The 20,457-nt window shown below is 40.2% G+C and overlaps 1 protein-coding gene across 1 annotated transcript in view; it reads left to right on the forward strand.

The window, feature by feature from the left end:
• LOC146622433 (myelin basic protein-like) overlaps window positions 1-20,457 on the forward strand; it is a 54,154-nt gene that overhangs the window by 23,341 nt on the left and 10,356 nt on the right. The window contains exon 3 of the mRNA XM_085366213.1: window positions 10,993-11,056. Coding sequence (XP_085222339.1) covers window positions 10,993-11,056 — 64 coding nt within the window. The remainder of the gene's footprint in view (window positions 1-10,992; window positions 11,057-20,457) is intronic.

Here is a 20,457-nt window from a genome sequence, read left to right on the forward strand (position 1 = left end):
ATCTGTGTGCTCTGAGACTGCTTCTGTATGCCAAGCGTGGAGGCGTATTTGGAGGCTTAAATTAGGATGTTAATGTAGTTTAATGATATTCGATCATTAACCCCGACCTTGTCTAACGACTTTAAGCCATTGGAAGAGAGGCTCCTACCGTACATGAAGAGGTTTTGAGTTTATTGTGAGGTCTCCGACCCCAAACAGTGAGCGAGTTAAAGCAAAAGGAAAGAATAAGGCAGCTTAATGTGTGCACCGTGTAAACCCTGTAGTCTGCTGTGTGCTCTGGGTTATGTGTCACTACCTGGCCAATGCCTGTGACGGGCAGAGCGGTCATGTGGTGAATGGGGGAGCCCGAACCAGCAGGGGTGCTGCTGATGCAGCCCACGCATGATTTGTCTCCTATTCCTGCAAAAACACACACTGGAGAGCGCGGAGCAGAAGCAGGAGAAGTGGATGTATTAGTCACGTGCCGAGCTGGTGGGAGAGGTGTTGGGGGAAGCGTGTCGCACTAAAGCAGCATTGTTTAGCCTATGCAGACACATATTGTGCCGTATATCTTTCTTTGTATATCAATTATTTTCCCCTTTCTTTCAGCTCCATTATCGTAAATTGAAGTCAATTTTAAAAGGTCTGGCCAAAGAGCAGGTTGTCATAGTGACCGTGGAAAGGGAACAAAGCGTGACAGGGTAAGGCAGGTTGTGTTTAGATGCTGAAGTCAGAGTCATGATCCTTCTCCCAATCCCTTATCAGTTGTACCTATCCCTTCACTCACACACCAGGCAAAGTGTTTCTCTGTCAGCTTTCGGACAATTTCTCACCGCTGTTATTTTTCAGCTCTAAATCCCACCTGGATGTATAAGATGATAACACTGGCCTTTTTATTTTGCCAGAGTAGAAATTTAGCCATAATAAGGTTTGATCAAATGTGCTTTTAGTGGCTAGTGCTTTTGAAGATTTCGCAGAACTCCCGATAGAATACAACCCAGGACTTAAATGAGTCACTGGAAAACATAACAGAGTAACAGATAAGAAATATTTGCTTTTCCTTTGCTGCTACTGTATATTGGTCCTGCTCGGATGTAGTCTGATTGCTGTGTTGTCAACACTTGATTACAGACAGAGGCACAGGCTGTTGCATGCTTACAGTTTGTATAAACAGTATTGACTAAATTTCGCAAAGTGTGAGCAAATTTTTTAAATGGGAACCCCAAAAAAAAGCAACAAATGCTACATCGACACATGAATAGCAGCCCAAGCTAGCACCCATTTGCATGGCTTCTTGCAGTTTCAACCACCGTTTTGTTTGTGCTCATTAGTGGCCAACCACAGGCTTTGTGGCAATTCATGCTGAGACCATTTTTGCTCAGCGACATTTAAAGAAATTGACTTTACGCTTATCTCAAATGTCAGCAATTTTACCACGATGTGGTAGCATAATGCAGACTCTCTCCCCCTCCCCACCTAGAAGTACCTCTTCTTACCCATGTTGCGGACTCAGAGATACTATCAAAGCCACCAGTTTGTCAACTGACAAGAAGTTTTAACAAAGGGTTACTTTTCCGCCTTCAAGCTCAAAAACAGCATGGGAAAGTGGCTTTTGTTACAGGAATACTATTTTCCCAGTGCTGCTTCAGGGAATTTGCAGTTACATTCTCGCATGGTTTTGTAAGCCATTCTGGGAAATGTAACAAAGGAAACGACAGTTGAAAATTTTCTTGGTATGATGGTCCTGAAATGGAAAAGAATACATTCATAGAAGTATCTAGTTAGAATAATCAACGCTAGAATGAGAGCACATATTCAGACAGGCAGACAGTTTCCTAGTCTACAGATGTGCAATTTTAAGCAACGATATGCAAAATAACTTTGGGGTGGGGTGTGGGGGCTCACTTTTCTCAACTAAGGTGAGTGATTGAAGTGAACATTAGTCAGAGTGCAGGATGCCACTGATTGGCATATGAGTAGTCATAGATGAGTTGTTCATAAAGGATTTTACCCCTTAGCAGTAAACCTACAACGAGGGCTTTGAAGAGGCAGAAAAAACAGCGTAGAGCTACAGAAGCTCACCAAAATACTCTTAAGTGATGATTAATGTCATCATTATTAAGTGATTAAATTAAATAAACCAGTTTGTATAATCTGTCTTTTTATGTTGAGGTGATCCAACCATCACTAATGTGTCTGTCACATTGATAATTAAATTGTGTTGATTGACTTCCACCTTAAAAAAATGCTGTTAGCTGCTAGTTGCCTGCGACTGGCACTGCAAATTTAGCTTTTTGTCTCTTTAGTGATGAAGGCAGGCGGAGAAGGAGAAGTAGGGACAGTTAACTTCATGAATGAGTCATAGGCTGTGTTCTATTTACATTGATACTCAAGTCAGAGAAGCCCCACCCACCTGACTTTGCAATCCAAGACTGCGGCAGTGTACATGCGTACGAGTAAAACTTGCACTCGCTGTAGAAGCCATATACAGAGCAGTGACCAGATTTTATCACCATGCTTTATTTGTGAATGTGTTTTTAACCATAAAAACATTGCTGTATTGCCAGTGATGCATGAAAGGCTCTGCCTTGCTATGGAGCAAAGCAAAGCTTGTTTGTTCTTGCATTTCCAACTACCTCTACTACTAAAACAACTGTCAGCTCCCACATCTGAACTTTGAGGTAAAAGGAACACAGCAGTTTATTTAACATTTGTGGTTATAGCTGACTAATATATGATGTAAATTTGCTACCAAGAACCTTGGTTGCACTCACAGACATGCAATCATATGCCATCAATGTTCTCAAGAAATTAAAAAAAATTGCAAAGAGGAAGGACTACTGCCGGGATAATGTTTGTGGTCGATCTCATGACAGAGTCACCCACATCACTCACTGCTGTAAGTTTAGAAATGAAGGTGATCGTCAGATGTTTTGCAACAGGAAAAATGCAACCGAGCTCTTTCACAGTAACCGACTTACAAAAGCCATTCGCAGACATTAAACTGATAAAGGCTGAATGATTTCCTGTGACAGTATCAAATAGACGAAGTACCAGCGTGGTAAATAAACATAGGGTAGGTGAACCTACCTCACAGGTAGGTCTGCGGTTTCAAACACTTTGTTAGCTAAAATAAAGGTGTTAATTACATTGTAGTATTTATATTTACTCTTATGTCTCCAATTAAATTCTATGATTAGGTCTAATGATTTCAGTCGATTGTGCTCTGGATCACTGGGACTAGAATGTTTGTGACTTACTAGGTTCCAGCATTATCTCGTTTGGCTGGCAAGCCTGTGTGCTTGATCAGTGTAACGCCCACCTGGGTAATGACAACTGGTTACTGCAATGCTCACTGAAACGCAGAGCAGAGTGAATGCAGACTGTGTTTTTGATTTCCAGTCTCTGAGCTAAGAAACTGCTTGGACAGGTGATCTGTCTCACTACAGATCACCTGTAGAATTTTCCAAACACCTTCAGCTACACAGGAAATAAAAATACAGTGTTAAAGGAGGAAAGCACAGATTGCAGATGATGAAATTGAAAGTAACAAGTTGTAATTATTCTTACCTTACTAATTCAACTTTATATGAAAGGATTTTAGGACCTTTGACGTTAGCCGTTTCTGTAGACGAGCCATGTGGATATCTTGCAGCTCATAACCTTAAATTAGGTCCTTTTGTAATTTCACAAAAATAAGTTATGTGCTACTTTGTGACTCACTGCAATATAGTTGCAATACAGCACTATTACTGAAGCTGTTGAATTAAAGACTAAGGTCTCCAGATGAGGGAGCTGGATGCCCACTTAGTAGACGGCCAGTCTACAGAGACACAGCTGTGTGACTGTGACTGGTATGTCTGTTCCTGTGATATATAGCTACAGGGTTTACAAACCCTTTGACTAGTTATTTGCCTTGGATAACATTTTACCATTGGATACCATTGTATTCAATGCCCATGACTGGTAAAACTCTGTGGCTTTTTAGCCCAGTTAAGTCTACTGTGTCTCACTTTACTGACACATTTGTGCTTGAACGACACACTGCTCATTTTATATTGCTGTAAATGTACAGTATATTGCTCTTTGGTCTTAATTGGTTTATCTAATGGTGTTCTTACAGCTCTAATAAAGAAATAAATGTTGGGTACATTCGGTCAACATGGGGGATAAAACTGACCTTGAGAAAGTAGAGCTCCAGAGACTCCAGTGTCTTTTTATACAGTACCTTACAAATGTGAGATGAAATGTCTTCCATCTGTAAAGAATGGACAGGATGTAACACTGAAGGGTACAGTTATCACCAAACCACATGTACGAAGTGGAACCTGGATCCCTTTGAAAGTCTCAGAAGACCCAAGTGCTGAAATGTGTTCAAATCACTGTGTTCCACTCCCACTCTCTCTGCTCAGATGTCAGGAGTGCTCGGGAACACTGAACCGCTTACAGTATCCTAGTGCTGAATTGGGATCAGAGGCCTGACTGAAGCTGAAGCAGTGGAATTTTCCATTGTCACACAGCAGTACAATTACAGAGGAAGACTTAATTTATTACTTTTAATGGTGATGAGTGGACCAACCAAATAAACCTCCCAAAAAATAAGTACAATAAAAACAAGGCTAAGGCAATTTTATGATAAATGTTTTATTTGGGGGGGGGGGGGGGTTGGCCTTTAACTCTTTAACCATGATATGTGGTTCTGGTCATCTATAGTAGTAAAAAGACATTTTACCAAAGCTAACATCCAAAAGTAAAGAGTAAGAGGAACAAGATCTTGAGTAGAGCCCAATCTGTTTTATGGTGGGCTAATACAGTGGTCCTTCGCTATAACGCGGTTCACCTTTTGCGGCCTCACTGTTTAGCGGATTTTTTTGTTGTTGTGCAATTTCTCATGTTAGCTGTTTATTGTCATATCTTTCTGCTTATCCAGTTTGGGGGGTGGGGAGCTGGCCCAGCTGCCATAGGGCAAGAGGTGGTATACGTGGGGTACACGGTGTCACAGGGCTAACACATTTATAATGGTGATAAATAGAAGTGGAAAAATTAAAGAAGAGCCAGGAGAAACACCATTCAGCCAGGTTATGAGTGTTGATGTTACATTGCTTGCCCACCAGAGGGCACTTTGCAACTTTGCTGTTGGCAACTGGGTTTGAAACAACAAGAACATAACAGGTCCAAGCACAGTCCGACACAGAGTAAATGAGTAATTAAAAAAAATAAATAAACCAAGGCAATATATTAGCAAAATGTTTTCAGGTTTCGTGTGTCTGAGAGAAGGAAAACAATTATAAAACAAATATCAGTCTTAAAGATCATATATTGGTCAGGCTCTAGTCTTAAGGTACTCTGGGACTTGTTTTGGTGGTCTCACAACTTATTCACCTGATTATACTCTCTTCAGGGTTTGTAATGACAGGGAGAGGGGGATCTGTTTGTGTGATTGTGTTTTATATAATCTAGAGAAATATGTCGCAGTTGGCAAGCTAAAAGTTCAGTAGGTTAGGACTGAGACGGGCAGGAAAGTATGAATAATTGTCAGGTGTTGTCGAAGCTGTCACAGGGTCAGGACGTGCTTCTGTCTCCAACATGAACCTCTTTTGAAAGCTCTACTTGACAAGAACTGTATTTTTAATAAGGCACCTGTGGCGAGTAGTGTCACACCGACAGCGAGGATGGCATTAAGATGTTAGTTTAGTTCTCTTAGTTGCCCACATTGCCCTTTTCATTTTTCCTTTGATGTGGTCGTGTTGTGACAAGTTTTTAACGAGGACCCCTTTAGTTTTGTATATAATGTGTGTCCTTCAGAGGCTGAAAATCCAAGTGTGCCTTGTGGCCAAAATGTCAGCTGTATTTTTTACAGTTGCACTTAATTCAAACTGATTTATTTATTTATTTATTTTTAAATGTGAAGTCATTTACATGCAGATCCAGGCCCAGCATCCTCCTTGGTGGCAAGGACCTTCATTTTAATGACCATCCAAGCTTCTGTGACTGAGGGTTTTGTTTTGTTTTTTTCTGTGTATTCCAATCTGTTTGCATTGCTAATTCTTTACACTATATGAAAAAGGAAAGGCTAAGAACTAAGGCAAGACAGCTAAGTCGGGGTGTGAAAGAAAATCTAGCAAAGGTTGAATGCTAAGGATTTTTAGTTGTGATTGCCATATCAAGTGTGCCGTACAACCACCAGCTGATGGATAAAAATGATGTATTTCCTGACTGCTAAACACTCGTTTCTGGAGTTTGCTGTATCTCATTGGATGAAATTGGATCAGAGATGGTGCTAGCCCCAGAAACTTCCTAGTGATTGCTTTGGTTGGTGGCAAATGATTACCTGTAGTTTGTTTTCAAATGTTATCCTGCAAATACAAACTACCAGCCAAGAAGTAGTAAAACTTAAAAAACAGCCATGCAAACTGGAAATGGAGAAGGTTCACCCTGCAGAGTAAAAGTTGTTTCAGCGCTAGAGCCAAAATCTTTCACAAGGTGCAACTTTGAAGGCATTTGATGGATATCTCCAGTTCCATTTTTGGCATGCTTTTCAGTTTGTTATAATTTATTTATTAGAGTAGCTGAGTCCATAACCCATGAAGTCTATAACTTCACCTCAGGCTAAGATAGCAATATACTAGTGACTAAAGTAATCACAAGGAGGTTTTTGGGGAACACCTTTTTCCCTAGGGACAGGCGGTTGCCAGGGAAGTCACTGCCCAATCTCTAGGCCTGTGTGATTATGTTATTCACTTGATCTTACATTGTCACATGTCCAAAATGGCAGATAAGTTCAAGTCACACGGTTAGAGGTCACATATCTGCAAATCCTCAATAGAAATTTAAGCTTTATCAGTGCACAAAAATACATGTGGTGTTCCTTTTTTTGAATCACTGATTTACAAATCATTTGTTCACCAGCGAAGTGCAGAGTTGTAGACTCATTATTCAGTAAACAAGCAAACTGGCAAAAGGACTTGAGGAGCTGAGGTGGCAACAGTAACCTTGATGTTAGAGTTGTAACCAGAAACCTGAAGTTTGGGTTAGTCTGGGCTGGTAGCCAGGGACCTGGAAGCTAGGCTACACGTTGGCAACCAGAAGCTAAAGCTGTGGCATTAAGATGTCACTAAGGTTTGGGCCAAGAAAATGGGAGTAGAAATAAGCCAAGACAAAGGGGAGCTGAACAGAGAGAACTGACAAGACGGGAGTTTGGGAGGCAAGGGCTGAATCAGCCAAAGAAACTGCATAGATAAGAAAGCATGAATTTCAATAAGCAGAATACTAACAGAACAGTAAAAGTGGCCAGTTTACAGATGAGCACTGCAAAGGCAGAGACTGTGTTCTAGTTGCAAAGGAGTGGCAGGGCAGAGCATTTCAGAAGACCTGATTGTTCAAGTGGCTGCAGCTGGTCAGGCACTGTTCAGGCTACAGGGCACCTGTCTCCAATCCTGTAATCAAGCACCCACTAACACAGAGGCTGCACGCGAAGCAAGAGAGGAGGCAGAGTCCCTGCTTGGCTATTCCTATTTCGATCAAACATGTGATTAACCATCTCATATCCTGGGAGCAGCTCTTCAATCATCCTACTTTGCTCACTGTTAAGCTACGTTCACACTGCAGGCGAAAGCGCATCAAATCAGATATTTTTTTTTTTTTTTGACCCTATGTGACCCATATCCGATCATGGTATGACAGTGTGAACGGCACAAATCCGATATTTTCAAATCCGATCTGAGTCACTTTCATATGTGCTACTGAATCCGATACATATCCGATGTTTTAGAAAGCGACTGCTGTTTGAACGGTCATGTCGCATTAAATCCGTCTTTTACGTCACTGACACAAGACAGACACCAATTATCAGCGCCCGAGAAGACATCGCGAACGCTTCCTGGCCATCCAGTGTAGATGTCAGTGAAACTGTTGGGAAGACAACGTGAACATTTTATTTGTACTGTATAATCTGCAGATTTTGATAGAAATCTGCAACTATTCTTTGAAGCACCGCTCCTCTAAAACAGCAATAAGGATCATTATTAGGTTATCTACATTATTATGTAAATAACAAAATAACTTAAAGCAAAAATTGGGAAACGTAAAGTCTGAAGTCTTTATATTAACAGCCATCAGTCAAACAATATTGTTTGCTCTGGGTCTAAACAGAGCGCGTTGTGTGTGACGTCTTCTTTTGCACATGCGGGCCGCTTTGAGCGTTCACACTAGAGCGCGTTTGCTGTCGCATTTGTAGTGTGAACAAAAAATCGGAATTGAGCATTAAGACTTGCAGTGTGAACGTAGCCTTAGTAGGAGTTGGCTGCATGACAAATATCTCGTTACCCACAGTCACTGGCATGACTTTTTTTTTTTCTCTAGTAGTCATTTTTCTCTTTTTTTTTTTTTTTTTTTTTTTTTTTAAGAATTTCTGCTCTTGATGAAAGGGGGAAAAAAACGTAATTAAATCTTGTCCAGTAGTAATTTAATCTCCTCTTATCAAGACTCATTTGTTTGCATAATAAAAGGCCAAAAAAAGGAGCACTTGTTGACTTTTAAGTGATTTGCATTAGTAAGTGCTTGCTCACCACACTCTACTGTCCCTCAGCTGTTGCGACTGCGTCACAGTTGCACTTTCCTCTGTTCTGATTTAATGGTGATCAGTGTGCCCACAGTTTTTGAATGTCTCTGATTCCCCATGTAGGCAAGCCCACTAAGAAGCAGGCAAGTTCAAGTTCAAAGTTTATTCGCCACATGCAGTGGCAGGTTGCCCTGCAGTGGAATGAACCCGCCCCCTGACTTACACATACAACACAGACATTACATGGGGATACAAGTCGGAGAACGGTTGCATTACAGGAAAAAAAACACTGAAATGTACACTACAGTGGGAAAGGTACAAGAGGGAAAAAAAAGAGACCTCTACTCATGCTGGGCTACAGGAGGACAGCATGAGAACAGGAAACAAAAAAAACTCCTCTGCACAGAAAAACACATAAATGTCCACAGTACAACATTATAGAGCATGTGACCAGCAACAGCACTGTTCATGCCTCTTCTGAGGGGGGATGTTAAGAGGATTTATAAAATCAGAAGGCACTTCACTGTACATGATGGTCAAAGGCTGTAAACATGCCAGTCATAGTGACATAACAAATTCTTTGGATGAGCCAGAAGTGTGAATACAGACAGTAATAATAATTCATCTTGCATGCTAGTGTAAGCTTAGACTTTGTGTGTTAAAAGTGGGTGGGTTGTTGCAGATGAATCAGTATTTCTGTCATTATGTAACAACTAATGCCATTTTACTTCGTACGTTTCCCGTATCACTTCCTGCTGTTTCAATGCTGTCAAAATGGTCAGCTTACGAAATAAAAGTCACACAACAAACATGTGTGCACAGCTGTTTGTTGATGCTCTGTGAGTTAACAGTTAACATGTCCCACCCACTGCAGAGCCAAAATGATCACGGTGGTTACAGATTGTTTATTTCACAGGCTAACTGGGTTCTGAACAGATGTAATTATGATGCAAAACATTTTAATTGAATGACAGATTGTGTGCGGCCATCCGTATCAAATCGGTCTCTGATGGAGAGTTTTTCGGCCATTTCCCAGGTGACATCAGCAGCTAGCGAGCGACTGTGCTAACAGCGATCATCCGGTTTGAATTTGCTGACTTAATTCGACAAAGTTGGCTGTATGTGGCCTATGAACTACAGTAATTTTGACATCTCTGCAGTAGCCAGATCTCCTAAAGGATTGAAGATGATATTGAACACAGGATTTGCATATCAGAGCATGATCAAAAATGACCTTTCCATGACCTAAAATTGGGTAAATACAAACTAAGATTAATAATAACACATGCTATATTACACTGTGCTATTATTTATTTAATAAGAGTTAAGCCAAAATGTACAATCAGTGGAAAAAACTAAGAAAAAAAAACTAAGTACACTTCATATTTCAATCAATAGCTTGTGAATCACCTTGACTTTGAGTAACCTGAAATTCTCACTTTCTGCGTGACGTTATTCGTTTCTCATATTGTCTTTTAGGTGTTTTTGGCCCAGTTTTCTGTAGAATGTTTCTTCAGTTCATTGAGTTTTGTGGACATTTGCTCATGCACAGCTCTCTAAATGTCCCCCGCAGCCTTCAAGTAGGTTGAGATCTGGACTTTAACTGACTCACTACAATTTCTTTATTTTAATCTTTCAGCAATTCTTTAGCTCATGGGGAAATTAGCGCAAGTCTGGAATATTTGCCCCTGATATTTGAATAATCTTTCTCATTGAAGAATGGCAGACTTAAAATTATTTGGAAATAGCCTTATAACCATCCTCAGACTGATGGGGAGCAACAACTGCTTCTCTAAGATCATCGCTGATTTCTTTCCTCCCTAGGATTGTGTTAACGCACATTGCAAACTGCCAAAACATCTGCTTTTACACAGCTGCTCACACTTGCTGCTGATCAATCAATGCATTTGATTAGTAGCACCTGGCTGCTACTTATACTCTTAATTCCTTTGGAAGCAGTAAGCATGTACTCAGTTTTTCACTCGCTGCTTCTGCGTTTTGGTTTAACTTCTCTTAATGAATATTAGCAAATAACATGAAAATAATTGAAACCATAATAATGTCATTTTGCATATGCATTCCAGACAAGTTTCTGCCAAAGATTCACAAGTGCATACATGCAATAAATCAATTAATCAATCAAAATAAGACAGATGATAAATAGATAAAATCCTGACAAAAAGCACCGGTCACACATTCAGTGTTGCAACAGCTTCCAGTGTGCACAGGATGTACCCACTTCTTTATGAAAGTTGAATGAAAGGGTCTCAGCTTAATTCTGTTCTCATAAAGCCCCAAAATACTAAATGGGTATAATTACCTCCCCCTCGCATTGTCTCTCTTTCTCATCACCCCTCTCTCACACAGTTGGCCTGTTTGTCTCTGCCTTTGCTTTGTTGCCATGGCACCTCAGCATCTCACCTCTTCAATCTGTTTTTGTGTTCTCATTAAAGGCTCCGTCACTTGAACCCAAAGAAACGGCAGTAGCAGAACCTGAACAACAAGATGAAGTCTTTGGTAAGAGGTCTTTGAATTAAAATTTACATGCATATTACATATTGGAAATACTCCCATCAGACAGACGAGGAGATGTATATGTTTTTCAGTTGTTGATGAGAAAATGAATGACAGTTTGTAGTGTGCATAATCAGCTCTGGAGCAATCTAAAGATTGAATAGAGGCCTTCCCAACCCATACACGTCCACTTATGAGAGTCAAAGCTGGCATCAGTCAATTTACAGAATATCCATCATATTTTTAGCCACGTCTGGCTGGTTTTTAAAAAGTTAGCAATGATTTATGAAGGACAGCCTTTCTTAAAAGTACTGTTCCAATCATTCCAAATTTTTTTGTTGATTCTTATAGTTTAGAAAAGTTTTGTCTTTGGGTCACATTCACGGTGATGTTTCGTGTGAAAGGATCAGGTATTACAAATAAGGCCTCTGTAATACTGCAGCTCAGCAGATGAGGGCAGTTGAGTTTGATCCACAGGAGTAGACCCATGTAGGTTGGTTATGATTTGATTTTAGGAGTCAGTGCTTTTGCAAATTAGAATGTATGGGATTATTTTTGCAACCAGAGGCAATTGCAGTTGTGCGTGCAAATATGCAGACTATGTCTTTTTTTTTTTTTTTTTTTTTTAAAGCAGACTAAATCTCTCTGGTGGAGTTTGCACTGTAAGGCACTCTGCTTAAAGAAAAGAAATCAAATTTCTAACACAACAAAATCAACATAGTCCCTTTTTTCATCTTCTTCTTCTTCTTTTTGTCCCTACTGTCAGTGAAACAACTTGAGTTTGTGACACATCCTGTTGGCTCTTGTTTACTATGTAAAGATGCACCCTGCCAGGGTGAAGGAAATTGTTTACATTTATTTTTTTGTTTGTTTGTTTAAGACTTCACATACAATATGTGCTCTTCCTAAACATCCAAAGCCATCGGCCGCTGAATTGCAGTGATTTAAGGTCTCTTTAGCCACCTGCTGAAGTTTGTATTTTTGCCTAGAAGCAGCTAAAATACCCAAGAGACAGAGCGGAAAATATGTGCAGCATATTTACTTTCCTCTCCTGAATTTTGGGACGTTTTCTGGGTGAGGCTTGGTGAATACCAAGCCAGGAATGATTGGCTCACGTGTAGGGCTGCACGATTAATTGTTAGAAAATCGCGATCTCGATTCATACTTATGTGCGATCTCATTTCCAAATGACAACGATTTAAAAAAAAGAAGAAAAAAAAGAAAAAAAGTCGATGATTGTACCGCACTTTGATCCGGGACGTAATCTGCATGAAAACAAGCGCTCACTCTTCCTGCTCAACAAATGACAAGGGCGGAGCCTTATACCACGTGATACAGAAGCTGTGCCGTGTGATGCTAAAATTAGCAGGGAAAAAACAACGGAGAGCACGTCAGGGATGACGAGAAAGTGACAGGAGAAAATCCGTCCCGGTCAACCACCCAAACATCAATAACGGGAACCTTATACAGCGCTTCCCTATACCCGTCGAACTTCCGCAGGCACAAAGAAATTACGGAGGATATCACTTATCACCTGACTAAAGATATGGCTCCCATCAACACTGTGCAAAACGAGGGATTTAGGAAAATGATCAACACCCTAGACAAACGCTACACAGTGCCGTCCCGCAACTATTTTTCTATTGTTGCACTACCTGCTCTATACACGCAGCGTCGAGCAACGGTGGAGACGGAATTTCAAGCAGTACAACATTTTGCGGCAACAACAAAACGTGAGACATTTGTTGTTTTTATGTTTATTTATTGTTTTTATGTTCAGTCTCAACTGTTACGAAGTTGATGTGCAGTTAATAAGTGCAATAAATATTTATACTGGAAAAGAAAATCGTGAGAGAATCGTGATCTCAATTCTAAGCCAAAAAATCGTGATTCTCATTTTATGCAAAATCGTGCAGCCCTACTCACATGTATGAACTAAAGTGTCTAAAGCACAAAAGAAAATCGCAAAAGCTACTTTTTGTTTTTGCTTTAGCCACTTTTGACTGACTAATTTTCATTGAGAGCAGTGTTGTAAATGGCTCAGTCACTGCTTGTAACCAAAATAATTACTCAAAACAAAGATTTCAATATCTATTTTAAGGTTAAAACACTGAAATAATATTTAACTTTAACTCTTATTTCTTTGTAGTTCTTTAGTTTTTCATAGTTAAAAGAAAATATTTTTTATAATATTATAAATAATATAATAATTAAGTTAAACTGTTTCTGGTCTAAAACTTGAATATTAGCAGCTAAGCTAGCTTTAGAGTTGCCAGAAGGCATCAACCAGTAGAACATTCTAGTCTCTATTTATTTACGTTTCATGAAATTTTTTATAACATGCAAATGCGTTTGCCAAATCACCTCAGTCCATATTCAGAATAACCTTATTCAGAAGCTTATTATTGTTATTGGCAGGTTTAGCTTTCTAAGCTAACGCTACTTATCATTTATTGGCAGCGTTAGCTTAGAAAAGTAAAAATGTTTGTACAGTTTATCACATGGATATTTATGCAGTTGTGACAAATATCCCTTTTGACTTTTAGCTATGGAAATGTAACTTGATGGTCTTTCAAAAAACGTGTGATGATATTAGCAACTAGCTGGCTAAATGTGTCATCAATACTTTTCCAAGCTTCATTTGTATCATTTTTACATAAAGTGTTGAGCCCCAACTGTTACAAGCACTTTGGTTCAGTTACCATATCACTACTAATACTAATTATCATCAATTATAATTATTAATCCAATGCTGGGCACTCGATAAAACAGCAGAGCAGGCCTGTTAACATTCCAGCTCTTGAAAGCAGCAAACACTTTGAGCAGCTCTGGCTGTATATGGCTCACATTTGACCACATCTTTTCAAAAGTGTTTCAGTCACTACTAGCAACAAACTATTTGCCATAACTCAATATTTATGTTTGTTTTATAGAGAAATAAACCTCCCCTTACACTGGTCACATGAAGAACTCGTACAAACATGTAATGTGTGTTAAATTTGTGTTGAGCAATAATTTTGCCATAGGGGGTGAAGTTTGAGACTGATTGTTGGGTATATGACTTTTACATTTATGTCTTTAAATGACCCACCACTCAAACCCGGGGGATGCTCTGAAGAAGGAGGAATTGGTCCAGTCTGGCTTCTGCACTTCTCCAACCTTCACACATTAACGTTGGGGGAACATGCAGTGCTTTAGGCTGCTTTGTGTTTTGGTAACAGCTGTTCATAAACTGAGAGACTAGACTACACACAAAAACAATTAATGTAGTATTCAGTGACTATCCAAGAAATACAAAGTCATTGAAGCGTGAAATCACTGGAAAAGATATTGGAGTGCAGACGGCACTAACCGACTCATTTTCTAAGAAAGGTCAGTATTGATTTCCTATAATGCAAAACAAATTTATCAGTCCAGCTGCAGTGTGTTTGTATGCATGCATGTGAATGAAGGCACAATTAAATTTTTCTTTCCATAATGATGTTATGTCATGGAAGCTTGTTTGAGTGTGTAATCACGCCTGTGTGCGCAGCACCAGAGAACCACCACTCTTGCTTGTTCTCACTGATTATCGGCAGGAAAGGTATACCACGCAGAAGCTTCATCAGATTGGATCCACTCGATATGCTCCTCCTCCTACAACCTCAGTAATTCATGTCCCTCCTGTTAAACACTCGTCATTGATCGGAGTGGAACAGACTTAAAGGGTCCGCTATTGACATAAGTGTTTTTAAGAGGCCACGTAGCAGTTCTGGCAGCTCATAGGTATACACAACTTAGGATACAGGTTAAAGTAGCCATCTCTTTGTAAGGCAACCTAAAACATAAATGACTCGACTGCATACCACACTCATTACTGAAAAGGGAAGAAAAATAATTAGTTTGGTATTTAGATTGATTAAGACTTTGCCCTTTCCATGTCAGCTAAGTTTTTGCTCAGCTTTTCCTGCAAACAGACTGGTTTAATGAGGTTTTTCATTGAAAGGACACCACCTCTGAGCACCTCAATATTATTAATGTGTCGATTCTGCTTCAACTCTTAATGTTTAACTGGATCTTTGCTCAGTCTGCGCTGGCCTCGGGTAGTGTGTAAAAATCATGTTTTCTTATCAGTTTCTAACTCATTGCTGCTCTGGCTTGTGCACCAAGGGTGAAATAATTTAGTACCATTAGGTGATTCTAAAGTGCTGGGCAAAGGAGGAAAATGAGGGATTTCCATCATATTGGCCCAATGTGAGTGGTTTATGACCAGCAGGTTAGCAGTCTCTATTGGAGCATGTTGTAGGGTGTAGTGGTCATCAGCAGGTATCATGACTCATGTCTCCATACTGCACTTCCTGTTTGCAGTGCTTTTTTTTTTCTTTTTCACTGAAGGGCAAACACCACCATTGGCTGTATGGCTCTTAAAAGCCCATTATGACTCCATTACCTGCCCTAGCTTGCAGCAGGCCCACAGCAGAGCAAAACGGGCCCCCTTTAGCTGTCAGGGTGAGGGGAGGAGAAACGAACAGCAGCTGTGGATAGAAACCAAGAGAGGAAGTGTAGTGTCAGGTGGGGAAAGGCTTAGCAATTGTGGCCTGGTCAAAAATCTTGGGGCAAGATGGCTTTAGGTTGTGTCATTTTTTTCTAAATTGTAGGTGGTCTGTAATGGAGAAACTCGGGAGATCAGAGTCTTGGCCAAGAACACTTTATCACACTAAGGGGCCTGAGTTTGACGCACCAACTCTAAGATTAGAGCCTGCAGTCTAACAGAGCCACAGCTGCCCAAGGTTGATTTAAAAATGTTGTTCTTAAACAAATGCCTGCAAACCTCAGTGAACTGAAGCAACATTGTCAAGAGAAGCAAACCGAAATTCATCCATAATGATATGAGAGACTAATAAAGTCATTCAGAAAATTCTGACTTCATATTATTGCTGCTAAAAGAGGTTCTGTACGCTATTGAATTGTTACCTGTACCCAGGACCTGACAACAGCCAAACGTTCCTACTAAGTTGTGGGGTCACTTGGTGGGGACTTCTATGATTAAAAAAGAAAGGGACCTTCCACTTATCAAATACGTTTAGTGCAGGTGTGGGGAACTCCAGGCCTCAAGGGCCAGTGTCCTGCAGGTTTTAGATATCACCCTGGGTCATCACACCTCAATCAAATGATTAGTTCCTTACCAGGCCTCTTGAGAACTACAAGACATATTGAGGAGGTAATTTAGTCTTTAAATCAGCTGTTTTTGTATCAAGGACACATTTGTAACCTGCAGGACAGCGGCCCTTGAGGCCTGGAGTTCCCCACCCTTTAGTGGAAGTGGCCACCCCATTTGTTGGTTTACTGCTAAAGGGACTGCTAATTGCTTGTTTGCTCACAGAAAAGTGAGTACTGCAGGCACCAGTCATGGGCCAAGGTTGCCTGGATAGATTGTTTGTACTCTCTACAGGCTCAGTACTGGGTTGTTACTCCATTATTTTGGGCAATGAACATGTAACTGTCCACCCAGGCTTATTGTTGAGAACTAGTCTCAACACTTAGCTTGGTTGGACCGTATCAGTGTATGAGAGTGTATCAAAGCTGTGTTTTTCCTACAGAGCATTTGGCTTGAAAAAATTCTTTTCTTTGTAAATGCTTGGTTCCTTAGCAGCCTCTTTCTGCACTCACACTTTAAGACGGCTTTATTGTGATGAATCTGCTTAGATAACCTTAGCTGGATAATGTAAGGGGCTCTGTTATCATGCAAAATTACATGATGACAGGCAGCCTGAGGGAGCCGGAGGATCTCTTGTCTTCCCCCCCTCATATTGAAATGTGTGGGGAACAATCCTGCCTTCTGTTGGGAGGAACCAATTCTGGAGCTACTGTGAAAACGCTCTGTAGCAGTGCTCCTGGGAAATTGTCTCTAGCTACAATAGTGCTTCATAAATAAGCAAATGAAGATGAAAGATCTGACTGGAATGGAAATATCCCTGCACAAAGCAGCAGATATAGTTTTTATTCTGTTGGTGTCCCATTAAATATATTTAGTGCATATAGTCATTTTGTGGTGATTTTAATTAAGAGCAGGAATCAATATCAACCAAATATTGTTCCATTAAATACTTTAAGTATACTAAATATTTAGGAAATGCCTTTCTCACTTTAATAATCTAATTTGTTTCCCTTTGTCCACTTAATATTGTCTTAAAAAGATCCCATTTAGCCAATACTGCTGTAATATATGTGGCTTGCTTTTGTCGAACTGTGAAGAATGCTCAATATGAGTTTACACAATCTGCTATAATTGAACCATTTGAACTGTTACAGTCTCTCTATACACAGCCAATCTGTCATTAATCATAAACTAAAAGCAGAGAGCTGTTTCAGTTTGAATAAAGAACTATTGGGAATAAATAATACGCTGCTGAAATACTGGGCTGTTTTTTACAGCAGGGGAAATGCACGCATTAGCTCTTCACCTCCACATGTCATTCAGTAGAACCACAAAGGCTTTAAGAACATTATCCAAATCATTAGCCAGATTACACTATTTTCAGTTTGATTCTTGCCTAAAAGGAATCTACTATGTGAGAGACTGTACTGTACCAAAAAGGTTTCGGTCATGTGCACGGGGGGCTTTTGCAGCATGAAATCAATATAAACCAAATGAGTGCACTCTGAGTTCTCATTCAGCTTGGTTATTATTTTTAACTTTAGCAGCAGGACCAAAACTCTTAAGAAGAAAAGGGCTTGATGTCAATGAAGTCGTACGCCGGTTTGAATTCTGCTTTTTCATCTGCCTTGGTCATGTAACTTTTGCTTCCATTTATGTGACAACGTCTTGTTTTTTTGAACTTTGACAAATTTGAAAGTGAGCGTCTTATAGATCTGACATTCTCTCTTTTCACCTCCTTTGATGTCACGTCCCTCATCTCCTCCTCGTCCTCTTCTGTTCTCCTCTAAAAAAATAAAGAAAGGAGGAAAAAAAGAATGCAATTTGTTAGTTTTGTTAGCATATGCTAAGTCACATATTTTCGGATGCCATGTATACATATTATGGGGAATTTAATTTATCTATATACAAGATAATTTGTCAAGTTGTGACTTGGAAATACTTCTAATGGGGCCTTGTTCCGATAACATTAAAGAACCACTGAGCTAAACTAGCCAGCTAACTACAGAGCAGAGACAGTGACTAAAAGTTGAACATAGATACTTTGATGTCACCCACTTGTTTCTGAAGCTTCGAGATAAGTGTTTTATAGCATACCTATCTTTGTTTTGAAGCTGTATATGATGAGAAAGGGGCAGGTCAGGGCATGTTGTTAGCCAGTGAACATAGTGTACTACAAATGCTTATGTTCTCTGAAACATTGCATGACCAGTATTTTGAAAGGACACGTCCTTCAATGTGCATATTAAGGAATTATGTAGCACTTCCACTGCATCTGCACAATATCTCTAAAATTACAAACAAAGAGTCTCAGAGTGACGCTGAAGAACTAGTTCATTTGTTTTTTACTTCTAGGCTGAACTTTTATGATTCGTTATTATCAGGCTGTCCTAAAAACTCTTTGAAACTCCTTCAGTTGATCGAAAATACTGCAGTGAGTAGATGCGGACTAGATAGAGATCTTTTTTAAAAAGTGGTTTGTTACTGATGCATTCTGTAGCAAGCTAGCTTGCTAAAGTAAAAGAAAATGTTAGTCACAGACTGCGTCAGTAACCATGAAAAGTATTGCGTAGACATACCAATAGCCATTTTTAGCGCTGTTCTGTAATTTTGTTAAAATTGGACGTGTTCTGGGAAATTTGGTCTGTTAGGGCGAGGCTGCTTCAGACTCCATTGATCTACTTCGAGCCTGCTGAGGTTAATGAGAGCACTGGCTGATCGGAGCAGGCGGAGTGGCTGAGACTGATTCACCTCTCTGTTTGCTCATTACTAACTGTGTAGAGAAGCTCCTGAAAATACAGATCGAGCCGTAATTAAAACAGAATCGGAGGATGCTCGCTGGAAATTGGATTTCCCCCTCATGAAGTCGGGTGCATATTTAATATCTGATTTCGTCTCTGGGTGGAGTTAATGCGGCGTTGTGTGTGTGTGTGTGTGATGTACACAGCTGGCTTTTCATTTACTGACGTGCCCTTCAGCTGACCCACAAAGCTCCCTGTGCTTTCTTCAGTTATCACTATATATCTTCTTTAATCGGCTGGCTTCGCTGTTTGCTGGAAACAAATTTATTTAATAATTTATTTATCTGAGAATGAGAGAGGAGAATAAATGAACCGAGACACCTCCTATAGTTACAAATCGCATCAACGTTGAGCGACTTCTCTTTAACAAATTGTGCAGCATGTTACAACTTCCGTAAATAAAAATTAATGTTTCAGCTCGTTGCTTTGAAGTTACTGGAAAAAATACTTCACATTTGGCCTGCTAGAGATTCTTAGCTTTCCGTGAGTGTATCAGCTTATGCAATAGACATTAACAATGAAAACTGGTATAAAACATTAAAATTCATGTACGTAGGGCTCTCTATTCATGACTTTTCTCATCAATATTACATCAACAACTTGCAGTGCGAGTATTGTGTGTCACTCTGCCAGATGCCACGCTTCTCTTTGACCTCATAGTGACATCATCACTATGGGTAAGTGAATATCTTAATGTGCCTGTACTGATCCCTGTGATAATGGAGGCTATAGTCAAACTTGAGGTGAGTGTGAGCAACTCAAATTTAACCTAATTTTTGCATGTTGGATTTGGTCTTCTGTGATGCGCACACATGGCATGTTGTCACTGAGATTGTGTAAGCACTGCTGACTGTGCATACAGCGCAGTATTGACAATATGTTTGGTGCTGTGGATTTGCCAGTCGCACATGTATAAAAGTGCAGTGGCTCAGTCATTTGTCTCCGTGGCGGAGGCTGACTCTAGCTGGTACGGGCCCTGGCACCGCCGATGTGAAGCACCTCCTCTCCCCTCCCTCCACCCTCAAAAGCTCTGATTGTTAAAGGGCAGCATCACTGGACTAGTGTTCTTTGGTTTGACACCATTGTTCAGTCTCCTTTTCTGTCCTCCTTCACCTTGCATTTCCTTTTTCTGACCCACTTTTGTAGTTCCCCCTTTTCTTTTCTTCTCCAGTTGATGAATTAATTACTCGGAAATTTAAAAGCCGCGCTGTTGCTGCTCTAAATGTGCCTGTGTTTATGCAGCCGTATTCATGACCTTCTGCATGCAGCCTCTGAACCAGCTCCCTGTGTATTCTTCATCTTTGTGCGTGAAGAAATTGTGCCTCATTGTGGCCATGAGTTCAGGAGACCACGTCATCTTGTCTCGGTCATCTGGCAGGACAATTACTGAATTTGTGTGTGTGTGTGTGTGTGTGTGTGTGTGTGGTTCTGAGGCTACAAGAGTCCAAAGGGAGGGGATAGATGGG

The sequence above is a fragment of the Diplotaxodon limnothrissa genome, linkage group LG11 (assembly GCF_057381915.1).
Source record: "Diplotaxodon limnothrissa isolate DT_005_m linkage group LG11, D_limnothrissa_male_GT1.1, whole genome shotgun sequence".
Taxonomy (NCBI): Eukaryota; Metazoa; Chordata; class Actinopteri; order Cichliformes; family Cichlidae; genus Diplotaxodon; species Diplotaxodon limnothrissa.